The sequence below is a fragment of the Protomyctophum parallelum genome (assembly GCF_964188405.1).
Source record: "Protomyctophum parallelum genome assembly, chromosome: 2".
NCBI classification, from domain to species: Eukaryota; Metazoa; Chordata; class Actinopteri; order Myctophiformes; family Myctophidae; genus Protomyctophum; species Protomyctophum parallelum.
In genome coordinates, this window is record NC_139699.1 from 51,428,389 (window position 1) to 51,442,424 (window position 14,036).

Below are 14,036 nucleotides of genomic sequence, written 5' to 3' on the forward strand. Positions count from 1 at the left end.
TCGAGTTGGAGTGTGACACATACATTCATACGTGCACGCACGCACACACGCACACACACACACACGCACGCACGCATTGATCTAATGCCTACCTGGGTTGTTCTTCTAGCTGTGGTGAAGAACCCTCCTAACAACCTGTGGATCATTGCTGCGGTGCTGTGCCCTATCGCCGTGGTCACCCTCATCATCATCATCATCACAGCTGTGCTGTGCAGGAAGAACAAGAATGACTTCAAAGCCGATGCCATTGGCAACCTTAATCCTCGTGCTAAGGTACATATAAATATGCGCACGCCACACGCGCACGCACACGCACGCACAGTGGTCATTTATCCGTTTCTAATTCTGAAACTGGCCAGCTGGGCTACCTGATGGAGGGGAAAGGAACTGGTTGGAATAACGTGGTCCTCCCACACGCTACATCCAACCAGGTGAAACCCCCCGTCCAGGATTACATTAGATAATTGACACTGGTGAAAAAATGGGTTGCAAAATCGTATATATATATATATATATATATATATATATATATATAAATGTACAGTGTCTCTCAGAGTTAAATGAACACTCAGGATTTCACAGCATAGATATACAGTACGTCCTCGCAGCAAGGTTGACAGGAGAGAGAAACGGATGACATTTACATGACATGCCACTTTGACACGGTTCCTCTTGTTTTTCAGATGGCGTATCGACGGGACGTGGGATATTACCACCAGGTATCTGATGTTCCTTGTGTCTGTGTCTGGGGGGGGGGGGGGGGGCATGACCGGGCATGATGAGCTTATATTCTCTATGCCAGTGGTGGAAAGTAACCAAGTACATTTGTGTAATACTGGCCAAGTGCTCCAGGTGCATGCCCACATATAGGCTTTGGCCTGACAGCATGTCGTGTGTTCGAGTCCTGCTCATGACGACCTTTGCTGCGTGTCTCTCCCCTAGTCCAATTCATGACAACCTTTGCTGCGTGTCTCTCCCCTTCTCCCTCTCCCTCTTTCCTGTCTATCTTCACTTGATACTATCAATAAAGGCAGAAAAGTCAAAAACAAATCTTAAAGAAAAAAAACTATTTACTTATTACTGTACTTCAGTACGATTTTGAGGTATTTGTACTACACTTGAATATTTCCAATTATTTTACTTCTACTCCCACTACATCTCGGATCCAAATATAAAAATACTTTTACTCCACTACATTTGTTTGAAAACTTTAGTCACTAGGTACTTTGTAGATTTGGATTATTATTACAAAACATACAGTAACCACATCAGCCATACTATTTGAAAATGGCCAATCTGCATTGTGAGCTTGTAGATCTGCTATATTAAAAATATTTGTATACCTTTGAAAACGTGAAATGACACATTCTGCACAATGACTACTTTTACTTTTGGTACTTTAAGTACATTTGGATACCGATACTTTTGTACTCAAGTCATTTTTGAATTTCTGACATTGACTTGTAACTGAGCACTTCTACATTGCAGTATTGATTGTACTTGTACGTGGTCTTTCCACCACTGTCTCTATGTCAGTGGTTCTAAACATTTTCATGTCAAGGACATGACACCTGTCAAGGGCACCCATGAGCGAAGCTTTTTTTAATAGCAGATCTAAAAGCTCACAACATGCCACAATATGATGCATTATGAGCTTGTAGATCGGCTGTTTGTGAATATCCGGCCCCTTCCCCCAAGGACTATTGGGGGACTATTGGGGGTCCCCGGATCCTACTTGAAAACCTGTCCCATCTACTCGACTAACAATGAATTGACTACTGTATAAACCCCGCCATCTACAGTATACACTCATCTTTAATATGCTCTGTAGAGAGTTTCATAGATCTTGCAAAGGTTGCAAAAAAATGAGAAAAAAGGGACATTCACAGGGCATTTCATAGATTGCATATTAGGCATTTTAGAACATAGATCAATGAGGCCAATTATTAATTCTCAACTGGGGGGGGGGGGGGGGGGGTTGTATGCGAAGTAATGCATATATAGTATGGATTACTCCACCTATTTTACTGGCTTTGACTGCAGTAAATTAATTCCCCCATGCATGATGCATGCATGCTATTGTGCAGGTCTATAATCTTCTAGATATGTACACTCACTCACTGAGATCTCTGGGATCAATGTGACTATCTAATCAACTTATTGCAAACCTCCTTTATCTGAAGGTTGTTCCGTAGAGACGTACAGTACATGCTAATAGGATTGTGTGTTTGAGATGGTTTAATTCACGGAAGACATGCCATATTGAACCTGACCGTATCTTCATAGAGTGTCTGTGTGTGTGTGTGTGTGTGTGTGTGTGTGTGTGTGTGTGTGTGTGTGTGTGTGTGTGTGTGTGTGCGTGTGCGTGTGCGTGTGCGTGTGTGTGTGTGCGCGTTGTGTGTTGTGTGTCTGACTATTGGCTGTCGGACTATTGACTATTGGTTCTCTGACTATTGGTTCTCTGACTATTGGCTGGTTGGTGAGGGATGCGTTAAAACGACCGGATTAAGGTTGGTGAGGTGTGCGTTAAAACGACCGGATTAAGGTTGGTGAGGGGTGCGTTAAGGGTTGGGAGAGTGTTAAGGTTAGGTTTAGTTGTGCTGCCCCATGGGAGGTTAGGGTTGGGGTGAGGGTTTGAGATATTGGACCAATGGTATGTCTAACCAAAAGCATGCACCCGGACTATTGGTTACAGTATATTGTTGATTATGCATATCAGTATAACTGTTTGTGTGTGCATGTGCGTGTGCATGTGTTATCTACTGAAGGAACGAGGTCAGGTGTTTAAAATTGGGACAAGCAACTTATGCCAACTGAACTAGATCATAGTGATAGCCCATTACTCTATCCCAGGGATATAACTTCAACCACTTGAACCAGTGGTTCCCAAAGTGGGGTCCTTGAGGGAGTTCCAGGGGGTCCCCAGCTAAATGATAGTTTGGAACCAAATGGACCCTTATGTGTGTGTAACTCTGAGAGTGTGGTTCCATTTGTATACTCTCAGAGTTAAATTAACATACTGTAGATTTTACAATATGAATTGGGGGTCCCAGAGATAGAAATGTCATTAAATGGGGGTCCGCGGTCTAATTAGTGTCAATTTGGGGGTCATTGACATGAAAAAGTGTGGGAACCACTGACTTAAACCACAGCATCTGAAGGGACTCCCAATACCCAACTTTAATGCTACATTTATGTCCGATTCGATCTGGGGGGCAGGCGATATCGGGCCTGTTTCACTGAGCTCGTCGTAAATAACTTGTAAATAAAGATTTCTCTAAGCAAAAAGTGACGGGGCTGCCATACTGTGTCGTATAGACTCAGTCAGTTTGTCACCTCCCCCTTCACATTCAATAGATCCCGTGATCTTTTGTGGCCAGATGTAATTTATTAAAATAATACATATTTAGCTAGTTGCTCGAATGTCCCCGCCCCTGTCCAAAAATCCCTAAAACGAAAGAAAGGAGTATGTTTTTCAACTTTGGTTGAAAAACAACCAAACAAAGTTCTCCTTTAAAAGTCATCACCAGTGCCAACATGATATTAGGACACTACACTAAATTCAAATGTAGCAAAGTCCCAGCACAACATTTCCTGATCATGCTCAATTGGATTTTATAATCTGAATTTGACACAGATGACTTCCTTAAAATGCCGGCATGCAGTTGACACTTAAGAATATATCTGATGTTCTACTTAGCATATTCAGCAGAATTAAAACAACCCCTGTAAATGTGTCTATTCCAAGTTCAAAATGTGATATTGCTTGGATTACTTCCGATACATCATTACTTACTATTATCGACGTGACACTTGCCCCTGGCTTTTTGTCGGAATTATACTCTGTAAATCAGCTATGACTTTTAACTGTGAAAATGTCTTGGGCGTGTGCTTGTGTGTGTAGGCCTAAATTATACTGTATGTAGGAAGAGAAATGGACGTAGTGTAGCCAGGGGACTATCGTATTATTGATTCAACTGTGGCTTGGATACATTGAGGCAGTGATGTGTGACTCACAATTTATGACACTGTGAAGTGTGAAGAGAGCACTACTGAATCTTTTACGAAGTGTGTGTGTGTGTGTGTGTGTGTGTGTGTGTGTGTGTGTGTGTGTGTGTGTGTGTGTGTGTGTGTGTGTGTGTGTGTGTGCGTGCGTGCGTGCGTGCGTGCGTGCGTGCGTGCGTGCGTGCGTGCGTGCGTGCGTGCGTGCGTGCGTGCGCGTACACACCAGACCCTTAAGCGGTATTTGTGCCAAGCACGCACACATTCTCTCCAAAAATTCATACGATCTTGCCCTCTGATCTGTATTCCTTCTAATTATCTACATTGAATACAATATCTGGTGAGAGGCTGTGAATCTCATCTCTCTTCCGCCCACAGTTATTTATTTATTGAACATGTTGAGTTTGGAAAGCAGCCAGCAGTGCTTATCTATCTGTTGCGGTCGACGGTCAGATCCATGAACCCAAGCAAAAAACACGATCGAGGTTCGAGACACATTCAATATGAACATGGTTTTAATATATCAGAAGGAAAAAGGGAAAATGGCAGAACAGGAGGATAAGCGCAGCCTAGGGCAGGCTAGCGGATAAGGCTGTGTACACTACATATAGACAGTATAGGCAGGTAAAAAAAAGAAAGAAAACTGAGCGGTTTTAAAGGTGGTAAAGTATGGAGTTAACATGATGGTGGGGCATTCCACATTGAGCTTTGTTTTATAGCCAAATCTGGGTTGAACGTCATTAGTGGAGCTCCCTCTGGTACTGTGATTATGGACCTCGTTGACGTATGCAGGGAATAGTCAAAATATATTATTGAAACATGTCCATGAGCGCAACTGATGTGGCAAAACTATGATCTCGATGATTGGATTGGTAATGATGAGCTGGTAAACCGCAGGTGTGTCGACAGAAAAGGATAAATGGACGCACGCACGCACGCATACAGACAGGAGAGACAGAGACAACCACAGGCTAGGTGGAAGTGAAGTGAAGTGCGTAACACTATCAAGCCACAGCTCTAAAACATTAATCTCACTTATGGTATCTAAGTCATTTGGACTCCTCATATACGAGCTGCATATGTGAGTTATTTTGAGGCGTCTGTCTAGGTGACAGTATACCGTGTAGATAGATGACAGGCTGTGCTGCTGCTGCCTTTATCTCTGTGTTTCTGCCTGCTCAGCTCTCTGCTTACATTTCCTGTTATGTTAACAAACAAATGGTCAGATATTTAGTCAGTGGTGGAAAAAAGTACTCAATTGTTTTACTTAACCCTGCAAGACCCACCATTGCAAATATACAACTTTTTCTTTTTTAAATTAATTAATTAATTATTATTTTCTTTCTGTTCTTTTTTCACCTAAACACAAAGTACCAATGCTGCAATGTAGGAAGTAAAAGTATGATTATTCAGAGTATCCTTTTGTACTTTTTAAAGTACAAGTACTGGCATCAATACATCAAGGGGCACGGTGGCTCAGTTGGTAGTGCTGTCGCCTCACAGCTAGAAGGTCCTGGGTTCGATTCCCGCTGGGGACGCTGTGGGTGCTGGTGGTGTGTTTCCTCCTCCGTGTCATCAGTGCCCATACCCGAAGGCGGGGTTGGCGAAAGGGCCTTTCTGTGTGGAGTTTGCATGTTCTCCCTGTGTCCCCTAGGGTAGGTACCCTCACAAAAACATGCAGTAATCCTGGTCTCTAAACTGCCTCCCCCTGGCCAGCCGGGGCACCTGATGGAGGGGAAAGGAACTGGTTGGAATAACGTGTTCCTTCCACGCGCTACGTCCAACCAGGGAAACTCCCCCCTGTCAGCTGTAAAGGAGCAACTTGGACACTCAAGCATGAAGGAAGCATGGGATAGAAAAAAGAAGAAAAAAAAAAGAAGAAAAAAATGTACTGAAAGTGGCCTGGGCCGTGGCTGAGCGTTCCAGGCACCTAGACCGGTAATCCAGCCTGACGGTGTGCCGCGGGCTCGAATCCGTCTCTCTCCGCCTTCCTGTCAAGTCACTGTACTCTACCCAAAAGAATATCTTTAAAAAAAAGTACTTAAAGTACGAGATGTAAAAGTACTCATTACGCAAAATGTCCCATTTCAAGTTTTCAAAATCTATACAAATCTTTTAAGAATAGCAGATCTACAAGCTCACAATGCATTGTGAGCTTGTAGATCTGCTATTTTCAAAGACTCAAAACTATGAGTAGAGGTTAAGTGATTAATGTATGTTAAGTAATGAAAATCTTGAACAGAAAGGGGGAGACGTCGCACAACGATGCAATTTTTTATATTTTTAGATAACCAGTAAAAGTAAAAGTGGAGTAAAAGTACAATATTTTCCTCAGAAAAGTAGTGGAGTAGAAGTAAAAGTATTCAAAATTGGAAATCCTAGAAAAAATACCTAAAAGTTGTACTTACCGGTAAGTACAGTACTTAGTTACTTTACTCCACTGGTATTTTAGTTAGTAGATTTTAAGACTTTCTCACTCTTTTTGCCTCTCGCCCAAACCCTGCCCCCACCGCCCACCACTTCACTTCCACAGCCGGTCCAGGGCTTCGACTATGCCAAGCAGCACCTAGGCCAGCAGGGAGGGGACGCCGAGACCCTGCCTGTCACTCAGGACACCCTGGTGCTGCCCCTGCCCATCCGAGATGCATCCCACTCCCTGGAAAAGAGCCTGCAAAAGGATGGAACTGCCAACAAGAAGAACCTCACAGCTGACATGCGCAAAAGGTACAGTGCAACTTCTATGCACCTAACCTGTGTCCTTCGGTAGTTTTGCATACTTCTTTGAACTGGTCATAAAAGGCAGTGGTTGGTTTGATCATGATCAGATCACGAGATTCTTCTTTTTTTTGTTGCATGCTTTCTTTCTTCTTATCTGAAATATCAAAGATCCCTTTCTATATACCATAACGAAATAAATAAAAATTATAATAAATAAAATAGAATCCAGTGGCTTCCATTAAACTCAAAATAACCACGGTATGCTTTGTAAAATGGTTGGCACTTGGCAGTCATGTCAAATATATTGTGAGTGGGCTAAATATGCCACATGGTCCTATCATTTTCAAGATACAAGTTGTCCATAGCAGGACATGATGGAAGTGATATGTCATGGTTAGAGTATAGAGGTCACATTATTGTCACACACTGGTAGTTGTCTGCAGGGCTGGACTGGCCACTAGGAAAGGTCCGGGCGTGCTGCCATTCTGCCAGTGCCATTATGATAATTTGACAAATAAACCCTCTACAAAGGGTTGTGTAGTTGTCTGTTGGTTTGTATCATTTATGTTGTTCTGTAAAAGTGGTGGTATTAGGGCTTGTTTGTTTGTGTGTGCCTCGACGGAGTGGGCGGTAGAGTTTCTGCTATCTGCGAGCTGGTTGTGGTGGGCTGGTCTGGGCCAAATTCACGTCTGAGTGTACAGTATATGAAATGCAGCTCAAATCACGCTTTGCTGAAATATTTTTGACATCCATTATTTCATCATGTTAAACTTATCATTATCTCCTTTGACAACACCGTGCAGGTCGTTATCTAAAGTTAAAGGCATTCATTCCTCTGATGTCTGGACTGCTTGTGTTAATGGTTAGCATTTGAGTCACGTCTTTTTGAAACACTGAAGAATATTTTAAAGCTGCAATCCTTAACTTTTATGTTACATTCGGAACCCTGGTCTCTCGCATGAGATACCAAATTTCAACTACTATTCCAAGATGCAACCCCTGCTTGGCTAGGGGAGATATTGCGCTTATGGGCTTCAGTCGGAGCACAGGTCTCGGACCAATCCTGCAGACTTTGGAAGCAAATCTTAGGCAATCAGGATGGAATATGAGACATCGGACAGACCCGTCTTGATCACATGACTATAGAGATACTGTGTACCGATTTGCATGATGTATCGTTATAATCTGTAGTAATACCAGTAAGACGCCCTAAGGTCGCGTCCACGCATCCGGCTCGGTGACGGCAGATTGCATTTTTATTGAGATTTTCTATGCACTACGTGCCTACTCAAAGTGCTTTACAATGGTCCATTTATTCATACATTGGGAGGTAAAGCGGCGAACAGTCGACGCCGGCGTCCTCACTTCCCACATTCACACACCAATGGTGGCAACCAGTCTTAATGTATCTTTTTATTAGCAGCATACTTTCTCAATCTCCTCCAGACAAAAATGCAGACAAAACACTGTCTGCATGCTAATATATAATAATAATAATAATAATAATAATAATAAACTTTATTTATATAGCACCTTTCATACATAAATGTAGCTCAAAGTGCTTTACAGAGCAGAAAAAAGAATACAAACAAAAGCAAAACAAAACAGCATTAAAACAGGCATAGAGTTTAAAACAATAGGACAATAGCGCAGTGTCAAATCAGGAGAAGGCAGTGGTACAAAGATAAGAACAGATAAAGCAGGGCAACGACATTAAAAAACGACAATAAAAAACAAGCAGTAATATAATACAGTGAGGACATGAATAACAAAAAAATAAAAAAATAAAAATCACTTAAAAGCAATGTTGTAGAGGTGGGTCTTGAGCTGAGCTTTAAAAATGTCTACAGAGGCTGCCTGACGAATGTACAGTGGGAGCTTGTTCCATGCCGACGGCCCGTAGAAGCAAAAAGCTGCTTCCCCGTATTTTCTAGTTGCCACCTCTCTAGGCAAAGCGAGCAGGCCAGCAGTGGAAGACCTTAGGGGCCGGTTTGGGACATATTTATGCAGGCAGTCATGTAGGTAGGAGGGCGCGAGACCATTGAGAGCTTTAAAGACAAGTAAAATAATTTTTAAATCAATCCTAAAAACAACCGGAAGCCAGTGCAGTGATGCCAAAACTGGAGTAATATGTTCTCTCATCTTAGTTCTAGTTAAAACTCTAGCTGCTGCATTTTGGACAAGTTGTAATCTGTCAGTTGTTTTCTTAGGCAGTCCTGAAAACAGTGCATTGCAGTAGTCAAGCCGAGAAAAAACAAAGGCGTGGATTAGCGTTTTTGCATCGTCCAGGGACAAATAGGCTCTGATTCGTGCAATATTTCTAAGGTGAAAAAAGGCAATCTTGGTAACATGATTAATGTGTGAATTAAAATTCAATTCAGAATCAATAATAACCCCCAGGTTCTTTACTGTACTGTTACTTTCTACAGTCAGGTTGCCAAGTCTGCTTATTATTGATTCTTTCTGCTCGCTAGATCCGATTATGAGAACTTCTGTCTTATCCTCATTTAGCTTGAGAAAGTTCTCACTCATCCAACATTTGATGCTAGATAGACAGGTCAACAGCGGGTCTAAAGCACAGGGATCATCTGGGGCCATATCGCACCCAGTTCTTCTCTGTCAAAACTGCTGACAGTTCCCGAGTTCACAGGGTGTGACTTTAAGGTCCTATAAGGCAAATTGAGACGTATTAGCCTGCGGACCCCCATTTGAAAAGATATGTCATGCAGGGACCCCCTGCCCCCTTTTACGTCTCTAGCAGTGATTCTCAACCCGTTTAATTTCAAGGAATTTGACATGCATTAGTCTACGGAGCCCCATTTAATAGCATTTCAGTCTCTGAGACCCCAATATTGTAAAATCAAACCAATTATTTTCCAACTCGGTCTGTGTCTCATGGGAGGGCTGTGGGCAGTTCAGAAACCCGTTCACCAGTAACATCATCGATGGGGAATCCAAGCTAATAGAAATTGCAGGCTTTCTATTCCTGAAAAGTTGCAATGCGTGAATGCGATAATGGAAGCCATCGTTCTCACGATAATAAATATCTAAATATATTTTGGGAAAAAATCCTGTTTAAAAAACAAATCTGCCATAATGATGATGTCACTGGTGGACGGGTTTCTGAACTGCCCTCTGCCCTCCTATGAGACACAGACTGAGTAGTGGTGTTTTATCATGAACATTAGTGAGGACCAATTATATGAAGTGAAGTTGAAAAGTGGTGAAGTGGTCCTTTAAGTGGATGTCAGTATAGGCAGGTGAAATTGACCATTCGCCACATCCGGCAGGCAGTGAAGCCATTTAGGTAATTGATGTCCATTTTAAATCATGTCAAAATTGTTACAGAGGGGCATAATCTTTTCACAATTATGCAAGATAATGATAACCAAGTAAATGGATGTTTCAGCAGTGGGCAATGCAGAGTCAACAGATTTTCTTGGGCTTAAATCTATGTACTGTACTTTCTTGGCACGTTATTTTGTTATGCAACAACATTTTGTTTAGCTTCAGACCCCATAACCACATCTTAGGTTAACAGAAAGAAAACCAAAACCTATTAAAATGGTAATCGTCTCAAAGGCAAATTTCAGTTATGAAAATGAATTGCAAAAAACCCCCACTAAGTTAACCGATTGACATTATCCCTAATAGTCTGATCAAAGCAGGAAATGATTAACATGGTCCAGCAGAGTGAAACAGATTACTTTTTAGATAATTGTACAACATGCCCTCAGTGTGCTGTTGCAGAGACATAGAAAGAGAGAGAACTCTCTTTGTAACCAGTTTGAAGTACATGAAACCCCCCCCCCCCCCCCCCCCCCCCCCAAAAGTGAAATATGAAAATGTCCTTTGCACACTATGTAACGATACATTTTAACAGCGATACGATACGTATCACGATACTGTACATGGTTTAGTATACAATACATGAATACATGGACGATATTCACGATATGATACGATTTAATGATTTAAAATCGACACAGTAACTATTTAGCAAATAAATTCAATCTGTGCAGTGATTCTCTGGCAAATACATGGACATAAACCTGTACCTTGACATGAACACAGAGAATACACACATTTATCCATAGACCAAGTGTAGCGATATTGAATGGAAAAGTAATTAAACCGCTCTTTCTTTTTTTTCTTTTTTTCTTAAAATCTTAAAATTAGTAAAAAAAAGTACTTAGTTTTGATGCAATCGATTATTTTCATTACAAAACGATTCGATACCGATTATTTGCATTGCAAAACGATACAATGCGATACAAAGTCAATGTTGCTGTTTACATTTTGATATACTTTGCATCAAAAACGTTGATTAGGTGCTTTATACACAGATTACACACTGTATGTTTTAACCCATTTAGGACTGAGGCCAGATTCTACAAAATGCCTTCTAAATCCTGACAGTTTTCTGAAAAACCTATGTTTCTGTCAGTGATTCTCAAACAATTTCATGTCAAGGACCCCAAAAAAATTATGTAATTAGCCGCCGACCCCCATCTGAAAATATGTTGTTTCAGGGACCCCCAGAAGCAAAGAAAAACATTTCACTGTGAACATGACAAGGAACATTGTCGATCACGCTTCAGGAGTATAGCTACTATTCGGCTGTCCCTCTGTTGTGTACACTGTGACTGTGTGTCCTTATTTGCATACTGTTGGGCCACAGACCATGCTGCTTTGATATCAAAGTCAGCCCCTTGGTCCTCTGAGCAGGGCCTTGATTAGAGCTCCAGCACAAGCTTGTAGAACAGCTTTTGAAGCTGGTCAAACAATAATTGGCTTAAGTATTATATGAATATATAAATAAAGTTAAATAAATGGGAAGTCGGTCTTGCTTTTCAACATGCACATTGACTTGCATTGTCATTGACTTGCTATGTGCTTCATATGCATGTATTGTGTCTATGAAGCACAGCCATGCTCATGGAACATGTGCGTATGTAGACTTAGACTATATAGGCACAGGCAAGCGCACACACTTTACACACACTATAAAGAGGCAGACGCACGCATGCACGCAGCCACGCACGCACGCATGCATGCATGCATGCATGCACGCACGCACGCACGCACGCACGCACGCACGCACGCACGCACGCGTGACCGCGCTCTAATTAGGATGGCATTGTCCTACTGTCGATATTGAATGTGGCGATGCGATACATTGTGAGCTTGTAGATCTGCTATTTTCAAAAGATTTTTATACATTTGAAAACTTGAAATGAGACATTCTGCATAATGAGTACTTTTACTTTTGGTACTTTAAGTACATTTTGATGCCAATACTTTTGTACTTTTTCTCAAGTACATTTTAAATTCCAAACTTTTATTTGTAACATAGTAGTTCTACATTGCAGTATTGACACTTTTAAAGTAAAACAATGGAGTACTTTTTCCACCTTTATCACCAGTTTGCCTCTGTCTACTACACCACGGTAGTACACAAAAAATAAAGGGACCCATAAAAATGTATCCGTGACCCACAAATGGGTCATGACTCATGACCCACTGTTTGAGAAACTTTAGAACAAAGGAGTGTGCAGCCTATAGCAGAGCTTAGAATCATGGGCATACAGTAAGACTTTTTGGTAGCCTATACATTATTGACTGTGCGAGACTAGATTGTTAGTTGGAGGGAGGGAGAGGATGGAAGGATGGAAAAAGGGGAGAGTGTTAAAGGGATGTGATGGTGACATAACCGGGCTGTGAGCCCTAGCTGCTTCTCGTCGGCCTCATCGCCGCCTCTTCTTGTTGCTATGGTTACTTGCAGCAGGTTGCCGAGCGAGGACGGTTCCGTCATCAGCGACGAATCGGAGAAGCTGAATTCCGGCAGGGACTTGACGGTGCAGAAAGTCACAGCGCAGCAGAAACCGACAAAAGAGGAGCCGCGTAAGAGGAAAGGTGTGTAACACATGCACATGCTCTCTCTCTCTCTCTCTCCCTCGCACGCACGCACGCACGCACGCACGCACGCACGCACGCACGCACGCACACACACACACACACACACACACACACACACACACACACACACACTACTGCATTTATTATCCAATCCAAAATTCCTCCTCCTCCTCCTCTCCCATTATCTGTGCATAACATACTTCTCCAGCCTGCGTTCCTTTGTTTCTGGTGCACTTAAGTACCCTGAGAGAGAGAGAGAGAGAGAGAGAGAGAGAGAGAGAGATCGGGACCCAGTGCCACTGCAGCTCTTTTTATAGCCAGGAAAGCTATAGCCTCTCAGTCAGCAGCGAAACGAGCAGAGAGTCGGACCTGATGAATATACATGAGACACTATATATGCTGACAGGACATACTACCTCTACTATAAGTATGGGCAATTTACCGAAAATATCCATCGAGCTTCAACCGCTTATGCGTAGTTGGGACGCGGGGGCCACGGCTCCACCAGAGAGCTCCAGACTTCACTCTCTAGGGAAAAGAACCAATAACTGACTCATAGATCGGAATCGCGGAGAAAAGATCGGATTTTTCAATCTGTAAATCTCAAAGAAAGATGTATAAGCAATGAGATTTTGTAAAAAAGGTTGTTTATTTATGCTCCTTCTGGTCCCAGTCAGAGATCATCAAACAAAGACTAGTGGTCAGAGGTGTGAAAGACACCTATGATGAAAACAAAGGAAAAGGAAATCTATAAGCTCTAGAACTGTATTCACTCTAATTAACCAATACATCATTATTTTTGCTATGATTCCATGCATAGAAAGGGAAGTATATTCACATTTTGCCTTTCAATAATTGAAAGGCAACACAACAGACCACACTAGAGTGACATACATTAGGATATTTGCTATTGTGATATGGCATAAGTGTTATATAAAAATATAAACATCGGATCGGGAAAGATCGGTATCGGTATGTCTCAAAATCAAATGATCGGAATCGGATCGGGAGCAAAAAAACGTGATCGGGACATCCCGGGACAAAATTACGAATATAGGAGCTTTCTCTGTCCCTTAATGGTATTTTCGTCCAGCGTCACCCGCTATATTTTTTGCCGACACCGGTATTTGCGCCTAGAGGTGTGGTCATGGGCGTGCTGGCACGCTTTCCCCTAAATTGCTATTTTGGTCACACACATTTGGGAAAGCGCATAGTGCATTTTAAAAGCACCCGTAAACCGTATGCCAAATTAGTTTGGTAATGAGCGGCGCGCACCGCGCCTCAATGGAGATGTCCAGGCACAGAGTCAGGCTGAGTCATCTCTCCTTATTCTCCTATGCATCTCTTTGTAATTTTCCTATAATCAGCAGAAGTGAGTGCCTGCCACTTCCTTGTGT

General features: G+C 42.2%; 1 protein-coding gene across 1 annotated transcript in view; it reads left to right on the forward strand.

Moving 5' to 3' along the window:
* The window catches only part of LOC310854664 (UPF0606 protein KIAA1549L-like), a gene marked incomplete at both ends in the record, with an annotated part of 65,661 nt that overhangs the window by 34,803 nt on the left and 16,822 nt on the right, over positions 1-14,036 (forward strand). Inside the window, 4 exons of the mRNA XM_083759339.1 lie at positions 110-273; positions 684-719; positions 6,536-6,726; positions 12,506-12,636. Coding sequence (XP_083615465.1) covers positions 110-273; positions 684-719; positions 6,536-6,726; positions 12,506-12,636 — 522 coding nt within the window. The remainder of the gene's footprint in view (positions 1-109; positions 274-683; positions 720-6,535; positions 6,727-12,505; positions 12,637-14,036) is intronic.